At 34.6% G+C, this 21,089-nt stretch overlaps 1 protein-coding gene across 5 annotated transcripts in view; it reads left to right on the top strand.

Annotated features, from left to right (window-relative positions):
• The window catches only part of tna (Zinc finger MIZ domain-containing protein tonalli), a 172,212-nt gene that overhangs the window by 90,340 nt on the left and 60,783 nt on the right, over positions 1-21,089 (top strand). For all 5 annotated transcript variants that reach the window (XM_089088789.1, XM_089088786.1, XM_089088787.1 and 2 more), the window contains 3 exons: positions 7,833-8,256; positions 15,297-15,432; positions 20,756-20,966. In XM_089088789.1, coding sequence (XP_088944915.1) covers positions 7,833-8,256; positions 15,297-15,432; positions 20,756-20,966 — 771 coding nt within the window. The remainder of the gene's footprint in view (positions 1-7,832; positions 8,257-15,296; positions 15,433-20,755; positions 20,967-21,089) is intronic.

Genomic DNA, 21,089 nt, shown 5'->3' with positions numbered 1-21,089 from the left:
ATAGGTGAAGATCAGGGGAACATTAGGCGCAGATCTTTGCTTCCAATACTGAGAGCTACTTTTATGCCGTCACATTGATTTCATCTGATACCGTATTGCTAGGAATAGGCGGGGGGTCAGGAAAAATGTGTCTTCCGGGCTCAGTCTTGGCCTTTGACAGCCTGACACAGTTGCAAACTATGAGGAGGGGGTTAGCGCGACCAGAGCCAACCTAAACCGCTTCTTACGATCACTCGCCGCAGGAACAAGCTTAAAAGGGTTCTACAAAATCCATAATTATTCGCTCTTAGTGTAGTGACTTAGTGTAATTAGCGTAATATACTTGTTAAACTCATCATGACTTCCCCCCCCCCCTTCTACTAAAGAAGACAAACTTTGTGTCCACAACTCAGCACCAATATATAGAGAATTTAAAATTAGAAAAAGAGGATCAACAGTTAATAGGCTGCGTACCTTATACTTTCTCCGACTTGATCCACTAAAGGTTTTCACTTCTTCCTTTCGGCTATGACTTTCAAGACAATACAGCCGGAATTGCCAAATAAACATTCATATGAGACACGTGGTTACAATTTTGAATTAAAGCTTATTGTCATATTCGTTTTTTCTATGGATTCTGAATTAGATTGTTAGGATGGGAAGGCAAAATTGCTCGAAAAAGGGGGGGGGGGAGGAAATGACAAGCCCCCAAGTAAATGATTTTTGTTCGCTTTCAAATTAAATTTTGCCATGAATTTACCCAAAATAGGTAGATAGACGTGAAAAACTTAATGTGGCTATTCGCATTTCGTGCAAGATGGGAGTCACCATAATAGTGGTAAAAGAAAAATTTGAAGATCTTTAGTATTGTTGGCTTATATAACCGATCATTTAGGCTATCCTATTAAGAAACAAGTATTTTTACTTCGGTGTTAGAAAAAATCACAAGAGGAAGGTTGAGTTAGGTACAATAATCATGAAACAAGCCTAAAAGGGCCAGCAGTGTTGTTTCTAACAGGGTCACAAGCGGGCTGGGGACTAAGGCAAAAATGCCTCTAACGAAATTGTTTGGTAACTAAGGCAAAAAGGCCTCTAGCGAAATTGTTTGGTCGGCCCAGCACGAAATTTTGTGTATATATTTCTTTTTTTTGAAAATGAGCTGGGAAATATCTGGCTGATATTCGTTCATAAGTTGCATTTGCAGAGGTATGTTAAGGTTAGTTCATAGGAAATAAGAGATACTAACCATGACTAGGACAAAAACAAATTTAAGTAGCTCTAGCTAGCCCAAGGACCGTCAAACATAATAATACCTACTACGTACAAAATAAGACCAAATTATTAAGCATCATACTGAATTTTTTGTTGTTGATTTTTATCATTAAATCCTCAGGAAAGAAACTCCGACCAAGAGATTAAAATCCCGGTTTTGGGTTTCCTGTGCAACTTGAAATGTTACATACACCCTTTTGTTTTGGATACAACCATATCGTATTTATCTAATGGAGATATGATAATGAGTTTTTCGCAATTATTAAAATAGTGTTTGCCAATTAAATTTGATTTTACCATAAATGCTTGCTTAATATAGGCTATAGAGCAAAATTGAGGCTCCAAACACAAGTACGTCTTGTCACAGCACTTATTCAAATGTCAGAGACTTTGTGCCCTCCCTCCCCCCAGAAAATTTAGATCTAGGCATGTGCCTGGACCGCTGGGTCCGGTCTCTGATTTTGTTCGTAATTTTTATATGGTTCGCCCATTGTTGCTTCGAAAGAGGTCCGAAGACATTGGTAAATGCTCTCCCCCCTACAAGTATTGTACCCTCAAGATAAGTAATTGCATCCGTGGATTGTGAGAATCGATATACGGATTTCAAATTTTATATATATATATATATATATATATATATATATATATATATATATATATATATATATATATATATATATATATATATATATATATATATATATATATATATATATTTCTTGACCTTTTAAATAAATCGTGGATTGGAATAAGGAAGGGAGGGTGGTTCATATAATACTCTAGCCAAAAAATAAAAAAATTTGGATAGAAAAAAAAAATTTTTTCCCAATTTTTTTTTCTAGAAAGAAATTAGAAATTTTTAAAGTTAGAAATTATGACATGGATTTTTGGCAAAAGACAATCATGAACCTGCAGTTCGTATCAACACTGTTTCATTGTACGCGTCATCTAAGATGCGAATCTTAAACTGTAATTAGTCTATGTTTTATATATTGATTTTTTGCCAAGCTAAAAACAAATCCATATTAAAATAGAAGTAATTTAGGTTGCAGATTTGAGACAAAAAGTGTTTTTTTTGTGTTTTTATTATTAGTACAATTATATAACGGTTTTTGATCGCTGTACTCATGTCCTAGCATAACAGTCATTCACCTTTTCAATATCGTGCATCATTTTTATACCAACTTAACTGAATGTTTTTTTTTTCTCCAAATTAAGTTGAGTAGTGTCAGCTATTTCACGGTTTAAAATGTCATATAAACAATACAAAAAGTAGAATAGCATAATACTGCCATTGCTTCGCCTAGTCAATCACTCAATCCTAATTTGAGACATTTATGCAGTGATGTTATTTTTTCAAAATCCTTTGGGGAGGAGAGGGTGGTTCATAGTTGGAGCAGATTTTCCCAGGTCAAGTGAAAATGACAGTGAAAAATCAAAAATGTCCAGTGTAATACCATAAAGGCAAAGGTATACTAAAGAAAACTGACCTTTTCTTTAGATGGTTGAATTACGTAGGCCTATCTTAGTTCTGACAAGATTTTTGAAGACAGTACACATCAGCTGAAGGGGGGGGGGCAAATAAATTACACCTCAGCATTTATTTAGTATTTATATGTATCAAAAGTGATATTGTGTTTCTTTTTCAAGTTTTGGTTTTAAACATGTTTTTCTTCTTCTTTTTTTTTAGTTTCAAAAGCCAAATAAATCTGTGTAGTTTTTAATCCGATTAAAAAGTAAAAAATAATTATATTTTGACCTCAGCGGTGTGTTTTTTTAATGTACAAAAGAAAGAAGAAACTAGATGATGATGCAGCCTTCCTCAAAGCATTTTTCTCGCAATCTCAACAATCTTTTTTTGTTGCGCAATCTCCCCTAAAATGGTTTAAACATAAAATTAGTTGCCTCACACCTTCCTAATATATAAATTAAAAGAAAACAATCATTTATATTCCAAGAATTTCCTGCAGTTTTGTTTCGTTTTCAGTACAAAGCAAGATCTTCCCTGAAGAAAAAAAGAACAAAAATTAGGTTTTCTCAAAGTGGGAAGCAAAGAGTATAGTTAACTTATAAGAGTGGCAGCTGGCACTAGTGTTGGCAAAAAGAACCACCAACGCCATCTAATATTTGGTGACACCCGCCATTTTTTCAATCTTTGTAAATGTTTTTCGGCCAGGAATTGAGATGACACTTATTTCACCAATTACACAAATTAAATTAATTATTCTTATTATTACACTAAAAAAAGCAATGTCGCCTGACGCTAGATAGCGTTGAGATATTTTTGGTCGGCACTAGCGCCAGTTCCCGCTCTTGCAAGTTACCCATACTCTTTGGTACCAACGACAGGTGAAATGAAATCTAATTGTTGGAATTTTTAAAGTGGAAACCAACACAACTATATCGACTTAAGGAACCAGTGAAATCCGGGAATCAAATATTTAAATGGATAGAATTCCATGTGCGGTTGTGCATTTTTTTTTTTTTTTTTTTTTTTTTTGGAATTAGCAGGGGCGAAATTAAAAAAAAGGATTGTGGGCGGAAATCTGAAAAAAAAATTATAGTATTAGGAAGCTTAAGAAAGCGTAGCTTTCCTTTGAAACTGTAGTAGTCTTTAGGAATCAATAGATTCTTAATGTTAGAATTTTTTCGGACGAAAGGTATTGCCAAATTCAAGTAGCTAGTTTTGGTTATTTATTTTCGCGGTTCGTCATTGCATTACTGATGAAAATTGCGTCACTGCCCCCAAAACCTCATAATTTTGATATAACCAAAAGAGAAATCTTAGAAAATTGCAGTTTTCAGGTATGAATAGACCTAAGGTGGTCAAGGGAAATGAATGTTCTTATTTTGATGTACTAGGTACATTAAAATTGTATTTTAATGTAGAACCGTGACGTGTGTGCACATATTTAACTAGAAATTTCTTATTTAATTAGAATTATTTAATTAGAATTTGCGGAGATACAAGAAAAATTTGAATGACGACTTACATTAAATTTAGAATAAATGAAATTTGTGTTACCAATATAGAGAACCCAAACTGTAATTTTTTAACTGTTTGATTTTTTGAAAAAGATAGTTCGACGCCCTTTTCCAAGTCCTGAGGATACACGTTGGACATATTATCATGATCTAGCATCGACTGGAACAGCTCCTTCCGTGCATTTTGAATTTCATATTTTTTTGTAACTAGATTTCATTCTGTCCACAACTGGTGACACATCTTCATCTAAGTTACTTAACATTATCATTCATAAGCATCTTACTATTCATTCCATTGATGTCTAGTAGATTATGCATTCTACTGGCATTTTCCCCTTCATCAGCCATCTTCTCAGCAGCTTATTGCACACATCTTTTTATTTTTATCTAACAAACTTATCAGCTGCTCTAGTTTCCAACGGTTCACCTCACCTTCTTAATTAAGCATTGACTTTGAAGAACTCTCAGATTTAGGGTTATTAACACCATTCTCTTTTTCTCTTTGAAAACTTCTTTTTCTAAGTCGGACAGAGCTTTTCTTGTGAATCCTTATTTTGGGAGAGGTGAATCATAGTTACTGAAAATCAGAAGAAGCTATGCAGTTCTTTAAAAACAAATCTGAGATATAACTCCCACCTCCCCCATGTAACGCCTTAAAAGTGAAACGCTGCGTCGATTGGTCTAAGCTAGTGTCCCATATCCTGTTAGGTTTTCAAGATATATATAACAGTTTCTTTTTTGTCTCCCGAAATGGGCTATATATAATTTTATGACTTTTTTCTGAAATAGTTAGATTTCGAAAGTTTTTTGCTTCAAAATTCTATAAACACTGTAAAGCTTGGTTTTAGAAATAACTGGTCATATGACAGTCAAAAGAACCATAATCTTATGTTTATTTTTCAGTTCTTTAAAAATTATGTCCTACCTTTTGAATCACTGCATGTGATTGACGCAATATTCCCCACTCCTAATGTAAAAACCTGCAGTGGCACTTGCCCAGTAAAATATCGTAATGTTGCACTACTTAGTCATGACAAGTCTGTCATTCCATTTTTCTTCCAAAAATAGTTGAACACGTTTCAAGAAACAGTGTCAAAATAGTGCGATGAAGAAAGTTGACAGGAGTTTTGCACTATGAGCCTTAAGTATACTTAATCCTATACCTTTGAATCCACTCCCAGAACTACCCCTGCCAGTGACGTCAATTAACGGAAATATAAGGGGGGAGTGTATTTTCCAACATCTAGTGGAGGGGTTATTTATTAATTTTTTCTGTTTTTTTTTCTACGAAAATTCAAAAGATTACTTTTCAATGAAAATACCAAAGCACGCCTTACTTGAAATTCTAAGGGGCGAATTGTCCCCCTACCTTCCCCTCTAATTGACGTCACTGCTTCTTGTGCCTTTAATTATGTACGTTCGCGCCCTCGAACCTGCCTCTGATGTGCACGAAATAACCTTAGTGCACAACCCCTTGCATTGTTGCTTAATTTTAGCGCAAACATTTGGGAATGCGCTCACTAGATAATAATGGTTTCTTATTCATTTTCCCGAAGGAGTGAACCAATAGGTTTTTTGACGTCTCCCTTAGAACTTTGGCAAAATTCAAGCAAAAAGATAATTCTAGTAGCGCGTGACAAGAGGACTGGCGAGGAATTATCTGGCAAAATCCACATTCTTTAAAATGAAAACGGGCTTCATGGTTTGTGCCAAAAATTGTTTCGTTGCTGAGGATTTTTTTGGTGTCAAGTAATTATAAACTCTTGGAATTGGAACACTGAAAACGTTAGAAATATCCCATCGAAGCCGTCACTCATCTCCTTGCGGTGTTTTTTCCTCGTCTTTCTTTCTATTCGTCTACATTCTCTGGTGTCTTAGTCATTCGACAGATTGATAGAATATCAATGTCTAATTTTCGTTTATTGTCAATACTAGTTGAATATTCTATTATGGTTTTATGTTTTGCCGGCGAAAAGTTTCGTCTCCATAGTTCCGTTTTGATAGTGATGGATTAAGTCTGACCAGATGTTTTCCAATTTTGCTCAAAGTCGTTCTAGAAATATTGTTTGTCTCCTGTGATGGTCAAGACAAAGTAGTATGAACAAGGTTACTAAGTTCAATGATTGCCGAATAGATGAAAAAAGAAAAGAAGAAACGATACCCGCCAAAGAAATAGGTGATTGAAAATGAGGTCAATGTCGAGATTGACATATTTTTATTTATGACAGATTTTGCACTTAATTTTTCCGTTGCAGTTAGAAAACATTGTTCGTTAACTGGCTAGCGAAGCCGATTAGCTTTGTGCGTGATACTCGCGACTTTCACAAAGCTTCAGGCTATTTTTGAGGTGGAAGGGGGGGGGGGGTAAATAAATAAATATTCACGGCCCTTTTGGGTATTAATAGAATAGTATATTTGCCGAAGTTGTTTTGTAATTAGGTTTGTGGTGCTGACTAAGAAATGTGTTGTGCACTGTTTTCTTTTTTAGTTTTAGTGTATTGTTTTTATTTCTGGGGGGTGGCTATTAAACTGAAGCTGTTGTTTGTTTGTTATAATAAATTTCTCCCTCTCGATATTCCTGAGAAGAAAAGAATTGTCTAGACTTGGAAGTCGAATCAAGACCGCAAGCGGAAATTATTCCTGTCAAGTGATTTTTAGCGTCGAATTCAAACAATTGCACTCACGGCTTTAAAACAACCTACAAATTTCACTTTTTCTTTACTTTTTTAATCAGTAAGTTCTTAAGACGAATAATATTTATGAAAATCTTGTAGGATCCCAATTGAGACCCAATTATCAGTGCCAGTCTGGAAGTTGATTAGGACAATGGAAGTGTGGTCAATTTTCAAATGACTTGCTTTTTCAGTCGATGTTCGTGATAATTTCATTATTCGATAATTTTGATATTCGTAATAATTCGTGATAATTCGCGATATTCGTTAATATCGACGATATTCGTGACTAGACTTTCTTATAAGCCATCCTTACTTTCCATTGGATATTCGTGAGTGGCATTTTTGTCGTCAAGACACGGTTTGTCGGGAATAACTTATAATAATAATTATTCCATTACTATCAATTTAATAGAATAAAAATGATTTGTTTTTAATAGAATATTTTTTTTAATGAATTTCTTAAAATTTTAATAAAATTCAAAAACTATTTAATAAAATTACTTAATAAAGGAAAAACATTTTAGCAAGAGTTAATTATTAATACTTTTTTAGGTTATGTAAGTGAAACGATTATTCGTTTCAATTATTAGGCGCAGTGTCATTTTTTGGGCGAGTTTCTACTTTGTAAACTGGTCTTCGTGTTTTTCGATAATACGAATAAACACGTACTAAAATTTATAAGGCAATTATTTCAGTGAGAGCACGTGTTTCGTAAAAACTGTGTTTTAGGCCAAAATTTGTTATTTTTCTAAAACACATTTTGTTAATTTTGGTTTGTTCACATAATAATGTCTTTGAGGAATTTTCTGCTATCCCTCTTCGTTGAATGGATGCGTTTTAAAAAATAAATAAAAAAAAGTCAACAGAAAAAATGTCAAACAAGTTAAATATTTGTCATTTACAATTCTTTGTATTTTTCAGTATTCTCAGCAAGGCTACCAGCATCAAAGAGCTGGTTTTAATCCTGCTTTCAATGGTGGACCCCAAACAAACATGCAAGCCTATCAATCCTCACTACGACCTAACATGGGACCTGTAATGCGTCCTGGTTACCAGACAAACAATCAGTATTTTAACCCAATGAGCAGCCCACCCAACCCTCAGTTTATGCCTCAGGGTGGACCAGTACCCACGAACATGGGCCAATATCATGGAAATAATCAATTTGTGCAATCACCTGACTCATCAATGAGTGTACGACAAGGGATGAATTATCAACATAGCCCCATCCCTGGAAACCCAACTCCACCCTTAACACCTGCTGCAAACATGCCCCCTTATGTTAGCCCTAATGCGGACGTTAAGCCTAATTTAGTCGACATCAAACCTAACATCACTCAAGGAAGTAAGTTCAATTTTACTTATCTGTTTTTCTTCACTAACGCTTTAATAAGCTTTGCAGCGACCACGAACGTGGGAATTTGTACCCAGGAGTACCAATGAAGGGAGGAGGGCTGGAACTCACCCCCTTAGATTTTCCTATTATTTTCATTAAAATTCGCAAAAAAGACACCCTCACCCCCAGATTTGTAAAAATATCCTTTTTTGTACCTTCATTTAAGAAAAAATTCGAAAAAAAAATCCTTGCCCGCTCCGTATATTTTGTAAATCCGCACCCCTGTTTGTAGCCTAAAATTTATTGATAAACCTGGTATAGTAGGGCTATAGAAAGTTTACTGTTTCCTTAACTAAAAATATGTAATATTAACTCTTGACCTTTTCATAACTGCAGTAAAAAAAACTTGCTAATTACATATAAATTGTAGAAAATTATGCAGAAGTCTGAAAAATTATGGAATTTGGAAGAGAAAGCGTGGACTAAGTCAGGCTTACCTGTCTCTTTAAAACGTTCAACGCTCGCTTTTCTCTATCTCTTCTCGGCTCAAATTAATAGTACAAAATCTTTAATGAGCGCCAAATGATATGTCAGTTTCCATGATTCGCCAAAAAGTCGCCTTTAGTCGACTTTTCTCGATTTGTATTGTCAAATCGCGTCTACTTGAAAAGTTTATTAAAAATAAGATGTTTATGGACCAAATTCATTAAATTGTATGATATAAAACTTATTAAATTATGTTAAATCAAATAAGTTTCAGAATCATCAGGCTGATTTCAGATTTTCCCACTTAACCCCGCGTTCAATATAGCTTATTGCAATCAATTGCAATGGATCTTCGTCACTGAGAGCCAATAAAAACCATTTCCTTTGAAAAAGAAAGGTTTTCATTGGCAGTCAGAGATGAAAATAAATTGCAATCGGTTGCAATAAGCTATGTTGAAGGTAGGGTAAAGCTTGATATATTCGTCCAGCTATGCCATCTCGGTGAAACTCAGCCAACCTGACAAATTCGTTGTACGATAAACCCCACTCGCGCAAAACTTGACTGTGCAAAGCTCGAACCAGGGAAATTTCAACCCACGCAAAACTCAACCCAGTATATCCAACCGGGGAAGTAGTAACCTAGCAACATTTAATCACTAGACTATTCGTTATCAGACAATGGGGGAACAGGGCGTAGATGGTTAAAGTTTTAAAGGACATTTTGGGAAGGTTAGGTTGGCCTTTACATGATCGAATATTGTTTGAGTCGATGTTCCGTCATGTAGAATGTAGCTTGTGTTATATTTTCTGTGCTGAGCTGACTTTTATCAAAGCTTAATTTTGATTGGTTGGAATTTTGTTTCAGCTGAATTCTGGTGTAAAGTAGTCTAATAAGTCTCAGTGCATTGAGTAATGTTTATCTTACTAGGTGTTTTAAGCGGCGATTTGCTTAATTTTTACATGTGATATAATAGCGTTTCGAGAAAAGCAGGTTGAACCCTCCTCCCCTCAAAACTGTAAAATCATATACAAATCCATAATTTTAGTATTTGATATGAAAAAATTTTTTTTTTTATAGTTGAACTATTACATGTTTTGAGTTTAAGATATTAGGTTCCAGCGTATACATAGGAGTTTATTTCGGAAGTGGGGTGGGGGTAAGCCCGTATCCAGGAGGTTGGGGGATTTGACCTCCGCTCCACCCAGCATGTTTGATCGATTCGTAAAACGTAACAAAAATGCATATAAACACATTTTTGTACCCCCACCCCCTCCAAAAAAAGAAATCCTGGATACATCCCTGGGCGCGGGAAAAATCAAAAGAACTTGTATCCACAATTATGTGTAGGAAAATAATCAATTTTTTTTTTTAAATCTCTAGAGTCCATGAGGCTAATGCCGGAAGATCCCTCTCGCTTGTATACGCTTTTGGGTGGGCAATAAATCCCAGTTTAATAAAAATTGTCACAAATTCTTTGAGTTCCAACAGTCATTTTTAATGGCCGTAATCACTCAAAATTTGAAGTGAAGTTCCCAAGTAAATTTATCAATTTACTTTTCAAATGACTTAGAATGACCCAAGTCATGACTTGACAAAAGAAATATTGGTAATAAAACATGATACATTATAACTTAAAAAATGTTCTACTTATCAGATTTAAAATATTCATTTACAACAACAATCAGTAAATTAAGTTATTATAATTTCTTTGTTTTGGATCAGCAGGTGATAAAATTGTATGCCAAAGCTTTTTAGTAATTACAGACAAAATGAAATTTTTTTCTGGCGTACTTTCTCTTTTGTTAAAAAAAATCTTTTAATTATTCAATTTCAAAATTTGGTAATTCGAAAACTTGGTTTTTCCAGGAAGGAAAATATTTAATGAATTTGAATTTTTCAGCTCAACGTCAGGCTGTGGATCCAATAAACTGCATCACAATACTTTTTCAATCCCAATCTAAATATTTAATATCATACAAAAAATCTTCGTAAAAATAATGCCAACTAAAATTTTGTGGTGGTAGAAAAGGTGTTTGTCCTCCCACACCCCCACCTTACCTTCCCTTCCAAAAATCGTTTAAACTAAATCAATCTTAAATCAACATATGATTTAACAATTGACTTTCTATGTATTTGAAAGGAATTCGTTTGAAAGGAAGAGAGAGAAGATACAAATTTACTGCATCCCAGCAATCGCTGGTATTTCTCTGCAATTTTTTATTTTTCAAGCGATAATAATAGAAGAGAAAATCTTTTGTGTCTAGTGGGGCTCTGGCCCTTAGCGAGTTCTCTAGGGGAAACTTTGGTTTTTTCGTATTCTCGACTGTCTTTTGGATTGTTCTTATAATTGTCTATGTTGTACCAACCATTCATATGTTTTAGTCTGTTTTTTTTTGTCCATTCCCCGTTTTCAAAGCGTTCGGTAAATACATAACATAAAGAAGTTAAATTATTGATCGGTTATGGAAAGATTTAAATGAATGAAATGATTCTCATGATTAAATCTTTGTGTTAAAAACGAAAGGGAGTATCTGACACTTTGTTTTTGAAAACAACTTAGAAACTAAGATGGATTCTTCTAGGGGATCTTTATCGACCGATTTTATTTGCAGCAGTTTAAGAATATTTTGATTCAAGTCCTCCGAAAATTTGAAGTGACCCTCCCCTCCCTCCTCCCGTAAATAGAAAGAAACAAAAATAGTTATTGATATATAAATTCCGTTTGGATGATTGAGTATGAAACTGAATGTGGTATATTGTTGGTTTCATAGTACAACAGTGGTGTTTCTGGCCTCTCTTGTGCCCAGGGCAAAACCTTGATTAACAACACCCCGTCTCCCACAAAATTTTGAGGCAAAATTTTAGCAAGATTTAATTATTAATAATTTTTTTATTATTTTCTTTTATTAGCTGTGCCCTCTACTTTATTTTAATAAAAATAAAATTACGAAACGATTGTAACCATTAGATTATTTATTTGAAATTTTTCGCCCCTAAAAATTCTGCGCCCGGGTCAAGTGCCTCCTATTTCACCACCTAAAACCGCCCCTGTAGTACTGATATCCTAAAGAAGATAAAACTGGTTATTTATCCTTCAACTGCAATTAAGTTCTAATTGTGCATTGGTTGATGTAATTTAAGATTGAATTAAGTTCTATTCAATTAGTCCAGTTCATTTTAGACTTAATTTCCTTTGATACTGAGCCCTCATATGTGTATGGTTTAATAGTTTGCTAAATTTTGAGTCTTTTAAATGTATTGAAGGAAATAGGCAGTTAAACTTTTCTATCTAAAGTTCTGTTGTCCTTTGTTGGGACTGATATCCCAACCAAGATGAAGCTGTTGCTTCTTTCAACAACCGAGTTCTAATTGTGTTTTGGCTGATACTTTTCAGGATACAATTAAGTCCAATTTAGTTATTTTAAACATTTCATTCAGTTTAATTTCGCAGTTTAGTTCAGCCGCTGTTTAATGACCCTAAGAAATTATGAGTAAAATTATGGGATTTAGTTTTTCATTTAATTTGGTCTAACATCTCGAAAGTTACGTTTGCCGGACTTGACTCACTTTAATACTGAGCCCTCTAAATCAGTATACCGCCCGGGAATTTTGTATTGGGGGAGGGGGTGAGGCAAATTTCCCGTGTCTGGTGGTAATGCATTAAAATATCCTAAATGTGTCATTAGATGTGTTAAAGGGGTTAATGTCTTTATTAAAATGAAAATTAATTGGTTTTAAATAGATCCGATGACAAGGGGATGGGGGGGGGGGCACAGCAGCCTAGGTATCAAAGAGACATTGTATCATTGTCTTCTTCTTTCTGAGGGAGCATTATCACCTTACTGAATTCTATTTATTTCCTTTAATTTGAGCAACTAATATCTAGAAAGTTACTTTTGCTGGACTTCATTCGTACAGAAATTTTTCGGAAAGGGCAGATTTCCATCGGGAGCAATTTTCCGAATGTACAATGCTAATAAATTAGAACACCTTAAATGATTGATATAGGTCTCAAAGTGAAGTTTTTCATTGTCTTGTTTTTTTTTGCAGAAACCCTCGCCCCTCTCTGGTGCTGTCCAGGGTCTGCATACGCTCTAGTATGATTTATTAGTCTTTGTTAGATTTTTTTTTGTGAGCCTCGACTAAAGCAAATAAGTAGTTAATCTTTTCTATTTATATCAGTTGGCATGAATAGGCTTCAATTGACATTATTTTATGACTTTTGACATCGGTGGTTATTACGAGTAGATTCAGTGTCATTTGAAAGGTCATCAACAGAAATTGACTAATTGTCTGAAATTGACCTGCTCAAAGCTTTGCCATATCTTTTTCCATGCTTAAAGATTTCCCATTCTTTGAAAAAATAATAAATGAAAAATGTAATGTATATACATGCACACATAGAATGATGCATGCACATGCTATAAATAAAATATTAACTGTCAGTGGTGACAGTACACGAAAATAAGGAGGGGTATGTATTATTCCATATCTTGGGGGAGCAGATTTTCTTTTTTAATAAAAAATAAGTGGGTATTTTCATTAAGGCATTTTTCAATGAAAATACCCAAAAAAGGCGTTTTTCAAAATCTAAGAGGAAGGGGTAAAATATCTAGGGGGTACAGGTCTCCCGCCACCAATTGATACTATTGGAATATACCGACTATTTTTAGTAACTGGAAAATATTGCCCAACACTCATTTATACTCATTTGTCATTTGTACTCATTATTTGTCATAATGACCGAAGGAATAAACTAATTCTTTAAATAAATATTTCGGTCTCAGCATAATTGTTTACGTACATGTTTTCAGGTGGATAGGGACCCGAAATACTCGTCAGTAATTGCAGGAGGGAGGGAGGAATGTGTAATTGAGTAATTTGGGAGCGTAGATACTTTGAGCTTCTTTACTACATATTTACTCATCATCTTTTTGCCAAGTCGGATTACTGCTTCTAGCTGAAATTTTTTCGATTGTATCGTTGGGAGTCATTTTACTTTTAACTGGAATACAAATGTGGGAGAATAAACCTCTTAGAACTGATGATACAATAACTACGTCAAGCTCCTTTGCAGTAGGGAGCTCTTAGGATTTGGCTTCTTCCTCGAAATCTCTGATAAGTTCCTATAATATATAATAGCCTTTGTGTGAATCATCTAAGTTTTCTTTTTATCGAATTCATCCTCCCCCTCTCACTTCCACTGTATCTGCCACTGTAGCTTGAAGAACGTAATTTAACAGGATTTTTATGCCTTTAGTTAATGGTTATGACTTATACGAACTTTTTTTTATTCTGTCTTGGGAAAATAAGAATGCTTGGCTTAAAATTCTTGGCAGATCATATTGATTTCTCAATATTAGCATGCAGTTCATAGCAACTGTTCCATTATGTTGAATTTACATTTATTGCACATTTCTTTCAGTAAGTAATATTCCCGTATTGCAATTTTTTTTATCTCAAATGCAAATAGCCCTTTTAAAATAACCCGAGCTTTTAATGGTTAGATACATGGTTTTAATACAAGCGCAGATGTGGAGGAAGTTGAAAGTTCCCCCAGTAATCCCTAATATATTTACTATTCCCGCATAATTTCTGACATTTTCCAGCATAAGAAAAAATATTTTCAATAGGGGAGGAGGATAGACAAGTATACGGAGAGGCGTCGTTTGGAGGTGGCAAGGGGGGCAGTTGCCCCCCAATAATGTGGAGAAAAAGAATATTACACATCTGATGCAATTTGACTATCCAGGTATGGACCCCTCTTGCCCCCCCCCCTAATTAAAATGCTGGAGATAAAAATTCTAGAGAGCTAAGACAGACAAAGCGACCTAAAACTGTATAATAGTCCTTATAAAACTGCTGCCATTTTTTGGAAGCAAGAAGGAGGCACAGCTATTCATTGCCAGACTACCACTAAAGACTACCCAGAAGACTACCACTTAACAATCTGCATGTACTGCATTAGAAGTATGAAATACGGGTTTCTGCAGTTTAAACTCAACATCAGTTACACAGCTCAATATCGATTTAATTTCGCTTGTATACTAATGGAAGAAGAACGTATCAGAAACGAGAGATATTTAAATCGCAGGTAAATACACAAACTTTTGAGTTGTTGAGAAAAAAAATGAAAAATAAAAAAGAAACAAAGAAAAAGAGCAAGAAGAAAAGGGCGTAAGGCTAATTTTTTTTTTTTTTTTATGAAAGGAAATCCTGGGAAATTGAAGTAATGATAATTTAATGATTTTCGATTATTTTAATTTCCTTGGAGTCTTTCGCGAGTATAAGATTATGCTCGAAAACGATTCAACATTTATGGACCTTATACGCAATGTGGGTTTTTAAAGTTTAAACTTAATATCGCTTAATAACACCTTAACATTAACAAGTTAATATCGATTATGCAGCTCTGAAATTGCCTCAAACTCGATATTTTTTTGGATGAAATTTAGTATATTAAGGGCTCAGAATCTCTTTTGGGATACAAAACGGACTTGTTCACTTCAACACTGACGAACTCTCACTGTTTTTTCCTGTCACCAAAAAAATTTTTTTTTAGAAGATGACGAACTCCGATTGACATTTCCGGTCCGTGACGGTATTCTTTTACCCCCATTCCGACTTGAGCATAATTTGGCAGTAAGTAACCATGTATTTCAGCTAAAACCGACTGTTCATCAGACGCTCATGTACAGGTTAGTTTTTTTTTCTATTACCGTTTCTTTTTTGACAGATAGCGTGCTTTAATAAAATCAAGGAGTCATTCAAACGTTAAACCAAAGTTTGACTATACATGGTATATGAAAACCTTTTGTTTTTTTTTTTTTTTTTTTTTTTTTTTTGCATTTTGATCTAACCACAAAAAAGGGAAATATATTATAGACTACAATAAAAATTTGAGTTAACTACTCCGTGAATTATGAAGAAAATTCAGTGTAACTAAAAATTATAAGAATATATGGTAGATGGAGTGAATTCAAAGCACTAATTGCTTGTTTGAAGAAAATATCCAGTTGCTGGTGTTAATTCACGAAAATTTACTCATTGTTCCTGCTAGTGGTCCAGCGTAGAGAGAGAAGCCACTCGTCGTCTCCGGTTCAGACGGTCCTGAGCTAAGAAAATTATGGGGAGGGGCAATTTTTTTAATCTAGGGAGGGGGCAATTATGTTGTTTTTCTATTTTTTCAATGAAAATATTTGAAAGAAGGCATTTAGCTATAAAAATACCCCAAAAAGCACATTTCGAAATCTAGGGGGTGCATGCCCCCCCACCCCTCCCGAATTGATGCCATTTTTTGATTGCCTATGTGCTTGAGCCTAGGGATTTTTAAATGCATTCTAGTGTGGAGTCTATCAAACTGGCCTCTAAAAAAAAGATGAAGTTCGAGGGTAAGAGTGTAAATAAGTCCTGTGGGTTTTTGCTAGTAGCCTTTATTTTTAGGAACTTTCATTTTTTTGTTATTATTATTTTGTTAAAAGCCCCCTCCTCTCCAATCGGTAATATGATAATCTTTTTCACTTGAAATTACATTAACTTTAGTGGCACTTGCACTAGTTTCAAATCTTCAATTGGGAAATACCCATGTAAACGCACTAAGTCTTGAGTCAATTAAATGCTTTTGCTAAAAGTCCAAAACTTAGTCAAAACTACTTCCGAAATCCGTGTATAAGATGCAGTGGCGTAATTTCATCAAAACCCTGGGGGGGGGGGCAAAATTGGAGCAAATATTCCCAAATCAAGTGAAAATAACTGTGAAAAATGAACAATTAGCCATATAGTACCATAGAGGCAAAGACATACTAAAGAAAAACTGACCCGTTTCTCTGGATGCTTGAATTATGCAGATTTATCTTAGTTTCGACAAGATTTTTTGAATAAACTAAATTTCAGCTGGGGGGGGGAACTGGGGTTTGGAGGGGGTAATTGCCCCCGTGTGCCATTGCGAATTACGCCCCTGATAAGATGTTGAATTTGTTATATAGAGGTATCCTAATACTGCAAACCCTAGGAGGATCGATCGGAGTTGAAAGTTTATGACTAAGCCTTAGGGCAGGTGGGTCATAGGTTTTTGTCCGGGGGGGGGGGGAGTCAAAAGAAAAAAAAACTTAGGTTGCTACTTTTCTAATTTCCTGGGGAGCCTTCGGACCAATCGAGAGAATGTCCCTTATTAGTTCTGGTGCAGATATGTCTACAAGGCTGTAAAATTTAAGGAACATGGGGGCTGTGACCCGAACAAAGTATCGTAGGGAACAAAGCTTGATAGTTGTACATTACGATATATATTAGACCAAGACCAAGTTTTGGTTCCAAAATGTTAATATTGATCATCACCGCTATATTCATGAACTAATATTGATATCTATAATATAACCATGATTTATATGATCATGATTATAATTTGATTGTTCACAGCCTTTGACTTCACTTCTTCAAAATAAATCACATGCAAATTACATATAAAGCATGTTTTTCTGTCCGTTTTCCTGGAATATTTTCTAATAATAATAAACCTACGCTGCTATCCTTATTCGAAGGATTTCAAATCAAGGGCCAATTCACCCACACTCAAGCTGAAGCACGCCCACCTTCTTCCAGTTCTGGAATATTTTTTCCCTACGACTCCCATGCGATATACTTTCCATAGATTCTTCTTTAATAATGAATTTGAATGAGCTATCTCTGCAAAAGGCTTCTTTATCTGGCGTCAGAACATCGAGTTCATCGATTTCATGAAGTCGGGGAAAGCTGTTACTCTTTTGAAGAAGCTGGAAAATCCTACAAAGAAAGGGGCTTTGAATAATCGGGATTGTTAACGATTTGTGGAAATTACTGTTGTTTCAGGGAGATCTAGAAATTTAATTTTGAAAAGGGAAGGGTCTAATGCTGAGATGAAGTGTTTTATAGTCCGTAATACTGCCGTAGGATTCTGACATTTTAAGGAGTTTTAATAATAATCCTGTATGGGTGAGGGAGGAGGTTGTGGACTGTCATTTGAGGATATTTGAGGATGGGTCCCCTGTACTTCTGCACTAATGCCGATATATACTATGTAGTTAGTTTTTTTGTGGTTTATACACTTATATATATAAATTTACATAATCTTATATATACACACACACACACATATATAAATATATATATATATATATATATATATATATATATATATATATATATATATATATATATATATATATATATATATATATATATATATATATATATATATATTGGCGTGCCATTTGGCGTGCCCATTTGGTTGAGGAATTAACATTTTAAACGATCATCTTTTTTTAAAGCACCATCAGAGGCGTCTCAAGTAAAAAAAACAACAAAAAACAAATTTTTTTAACTGAAACTAAGAGCGACATTAAAACTTAAAACGAAGAGAAATTATTCCTTATATGAAAGGGGCTGTCCCCTCCTGAACGCCTCGCTCTTTACGATAAAGTTTTTTATTGTTTAAAAAAAAAAGTTGTGAGAAAGACTCTAACTTTAGCGTAAAGAGCGAGGCGTTGAGGAGGGGACAGCCCCTTTCATATACGGAATAATTTATGTTCGTTTTAAGTTTTAATGTCGCTCCTTACTTTCAGTTTAAAAAACTTGTTTTTTTTTTATTTAATTTCTGATCGATTTTTAGTTAATGCAGCTTTTATTTTGGCTAACCGTCATTGAATAAGTAAACAAAATTTGCATAAAAATTTTACTTTTATTTTGCTAAATGGATGTCTTTACAAACTAACTTACGTGAGTAACTTCTATATTCGTATATTTTTTTTCTGGCGAAAATACAAAGTTTCAGATTTTTGTAGATATGAGCAAGGAACCTATGTAATAATGTTTTTTGATGTGACGCATCGAACGGAGGTATGTTAATTAAGATTAATTCATTTTTTGGTGGTTTTTCCTCCCTCTTTAAAAAATCTTGTAAATTTTGTAAGGCTTGTAGCCTTTCATGAGCAATAATAAAATTAATAGAATTTATATATTTAGAATCAGCATTATAAACACATTCTTTTGATACATTTATTGACATAAAAATTCCGTTTTTAAAAGTTTCGATTACTATTGAGCCGTATTGCTTGTTTTTTTATTGTTTTTTTTATTACGTATATGTTATTACGTATATGAGGGGGTTGTCCCCCTAGGACCAAACACCCACTTTACGTTAAAAGTTAAAAAAAAATTTGATTCACAAACCCCTGAATCACAAAGGCCGTTTAATGAGAATAGATAGCTCTTTTGAAAGCACTAAAAAAAACTGTAGCGTAAAGAGTAAGGTGTTGACTGGGGGGAGAACCCCCTCATATACATAATAATTTCTGTTCGTTTTAAGTTCTAATGTTGCTTCTTACTTTCAGTTGAAAAAACTTGTTTTTTTTTTTATTTAATTTCTGATCATTTTTTAAATAATGCTTGGAAATCCAGCACCTCCTTCATAGAACTGTCCCTAACCCCAAAGAAACATCCTCTACGGAAAGATTCTCCAGAGTAACCCCCTCCTCTAGCCCCCCGCCCCCTCCAGAAAAAAATCCTTCCTGGAAATGTCTGTATACTTCCCAATAACCAATAAATAATGCTGGCAAGTCCGGCGCCCCCTTCATGGCAATTTCCCTTCCCCTATGAAAACTTCCTTCATGAAAGGATCCTCCAACATAACCCCCGACCCACCCATCCCACCCACTACCAGAAAAAAACCCTCCTGAAAACTTCTGTATACTTCCCAATAACCAAGACTCTATGTTAACAGTGGGTAAAGTTAAGAAATTTTCATAACCTCCCCCTGGGGACTTCGGGGGATTAAGTCATCCTAAAAGACATATTTATCATATTTTCGACCATGCTGAACAAAATGGCTATCTCAAAATTTTGGTCGGGTGACTTTGGGAAAAAAATAAGCGTGGGAGGGGGCCTAGTTGCCCTCCATTTTTTTTGGTCACTTAAAAAGGGCACTAGAACTTTTAATTTTCGTTCCAATGAGTCCTCCCACGTTATTCTAGGACCATTGGGTCAATGCGATCATCCCTGGGGAAAAAAAACAACAAAAAAAAAGAAATAGACACGCATCTATGTTCATTCTTCCGTCAAAAAATAAAAAACCCCACATTTTTGTAGATAGGAACTTGAAACCTCTACAGTGGGGTTCTCTGATACGCTGAATATGATGGTTTGATTTTCATTAAGGTTCTATAACTTTTAGGGGGCCTTTCCCCCTTTTTTTGAAAATCAGCCAAATTTTCTCAGGCGCGTAACTTTTGATACGCGCAGCATTGAAATCTATATATATTTCATATTTATTATATATTTGAAATCAGCATTGAAATTTGATTCTTTTGATGTATCTATTGGTATCAAAAACCCGTTTTCTAGAGTTTCGGTTACCATTGAGACGGGTCGCTCCTTACTGACAGTTCGTTACCACGAACTGTTTGATATCATCGGTTTTACTGTTTCTGGGCTCAAAATTTTCAAGGACGCCGCCCATCATCTGTTACTACTTCTATAAATATCATTAACACTGCTTTAACGCCAAAGCCTTATTGTTTGAACTAAAGAGCTCATTGAAAAGCATTACAAAATACAAGGGTTTATATGCCTTTGTTGTATATAGTTGCATATGTTGTATATGTTTATATGGTAATTTGAAGACCCTAACGTAAGGGTTAGTCTAAACCAAGGATGGACGGACCGTCAAGGGTTCTTTGGGTACTGTTCAGAAGTTACAAAGGCTAGGAAATGGTGTTTGTAATTATTATTCTCAACAGTTTTATTTTATATTCTATATTCTTATTCTATGTATTATTTCTATATTATTCTATATATTTTTATTCTGTCCTATTCTATATATTCAATAGTTTTATTCAATGGCTTATATTATTTTAGAAAATGTTTGTGGCCTTCACCCTACTTATGAAGCGATTTTTTGAAGTAGTAGATTAACGCTTAAAAACCTATTCATATAGACTTTTTTTTAATTCTTGTTAGTTGCATGCAAATAATACAAAATTATTTTATTAGATCGGATTTGGAGTTACAGCTCAAATGTTTTCATCACGAAGATAGGGCCATGAACACTAATTGGCCAGCAAGTGTCCAAGTCTCGGTGAATGCCACCCCTTTAAACATTGACAGAGGAGAGAATAAGTCTGCACACAAACCACTGTACCTCAAAGACGTATGCCAGCCTGGACGAAATACCATACAAATCACAGTTTCAGCATGCTGTTGTGTGAGTACTTTTGTGCGATCATCTACTTGAATTTAATATAACTTAAGGGAACTTGGGATTCAATCCGATTAATTATGCTTTTCTGTGGTTCGATCTCTTTTGTTGCATAAAAAGTGCCCTGTA

This window comes from Artemia sp. Qi Xiang Cuo, chromosome 5, assembly GCF_049724085.1.
Source record: "Artemia sp. Qi Xiang Cuo chromosome 5, ASM4972408v1, whole genome shotgun sequence".
NCBI lineage: Eukaryota > Metazoa > Arthropoda > Branchiopoda > Anostraca > Artemiidae > Artemia > Artemia sp. Qi Xiang Cuo.
The sequence above is the reverse complement of the archived record's forward strand: the minus strand, read 5'-3'. Positions and strand labels throughout refer to the sequence as shown.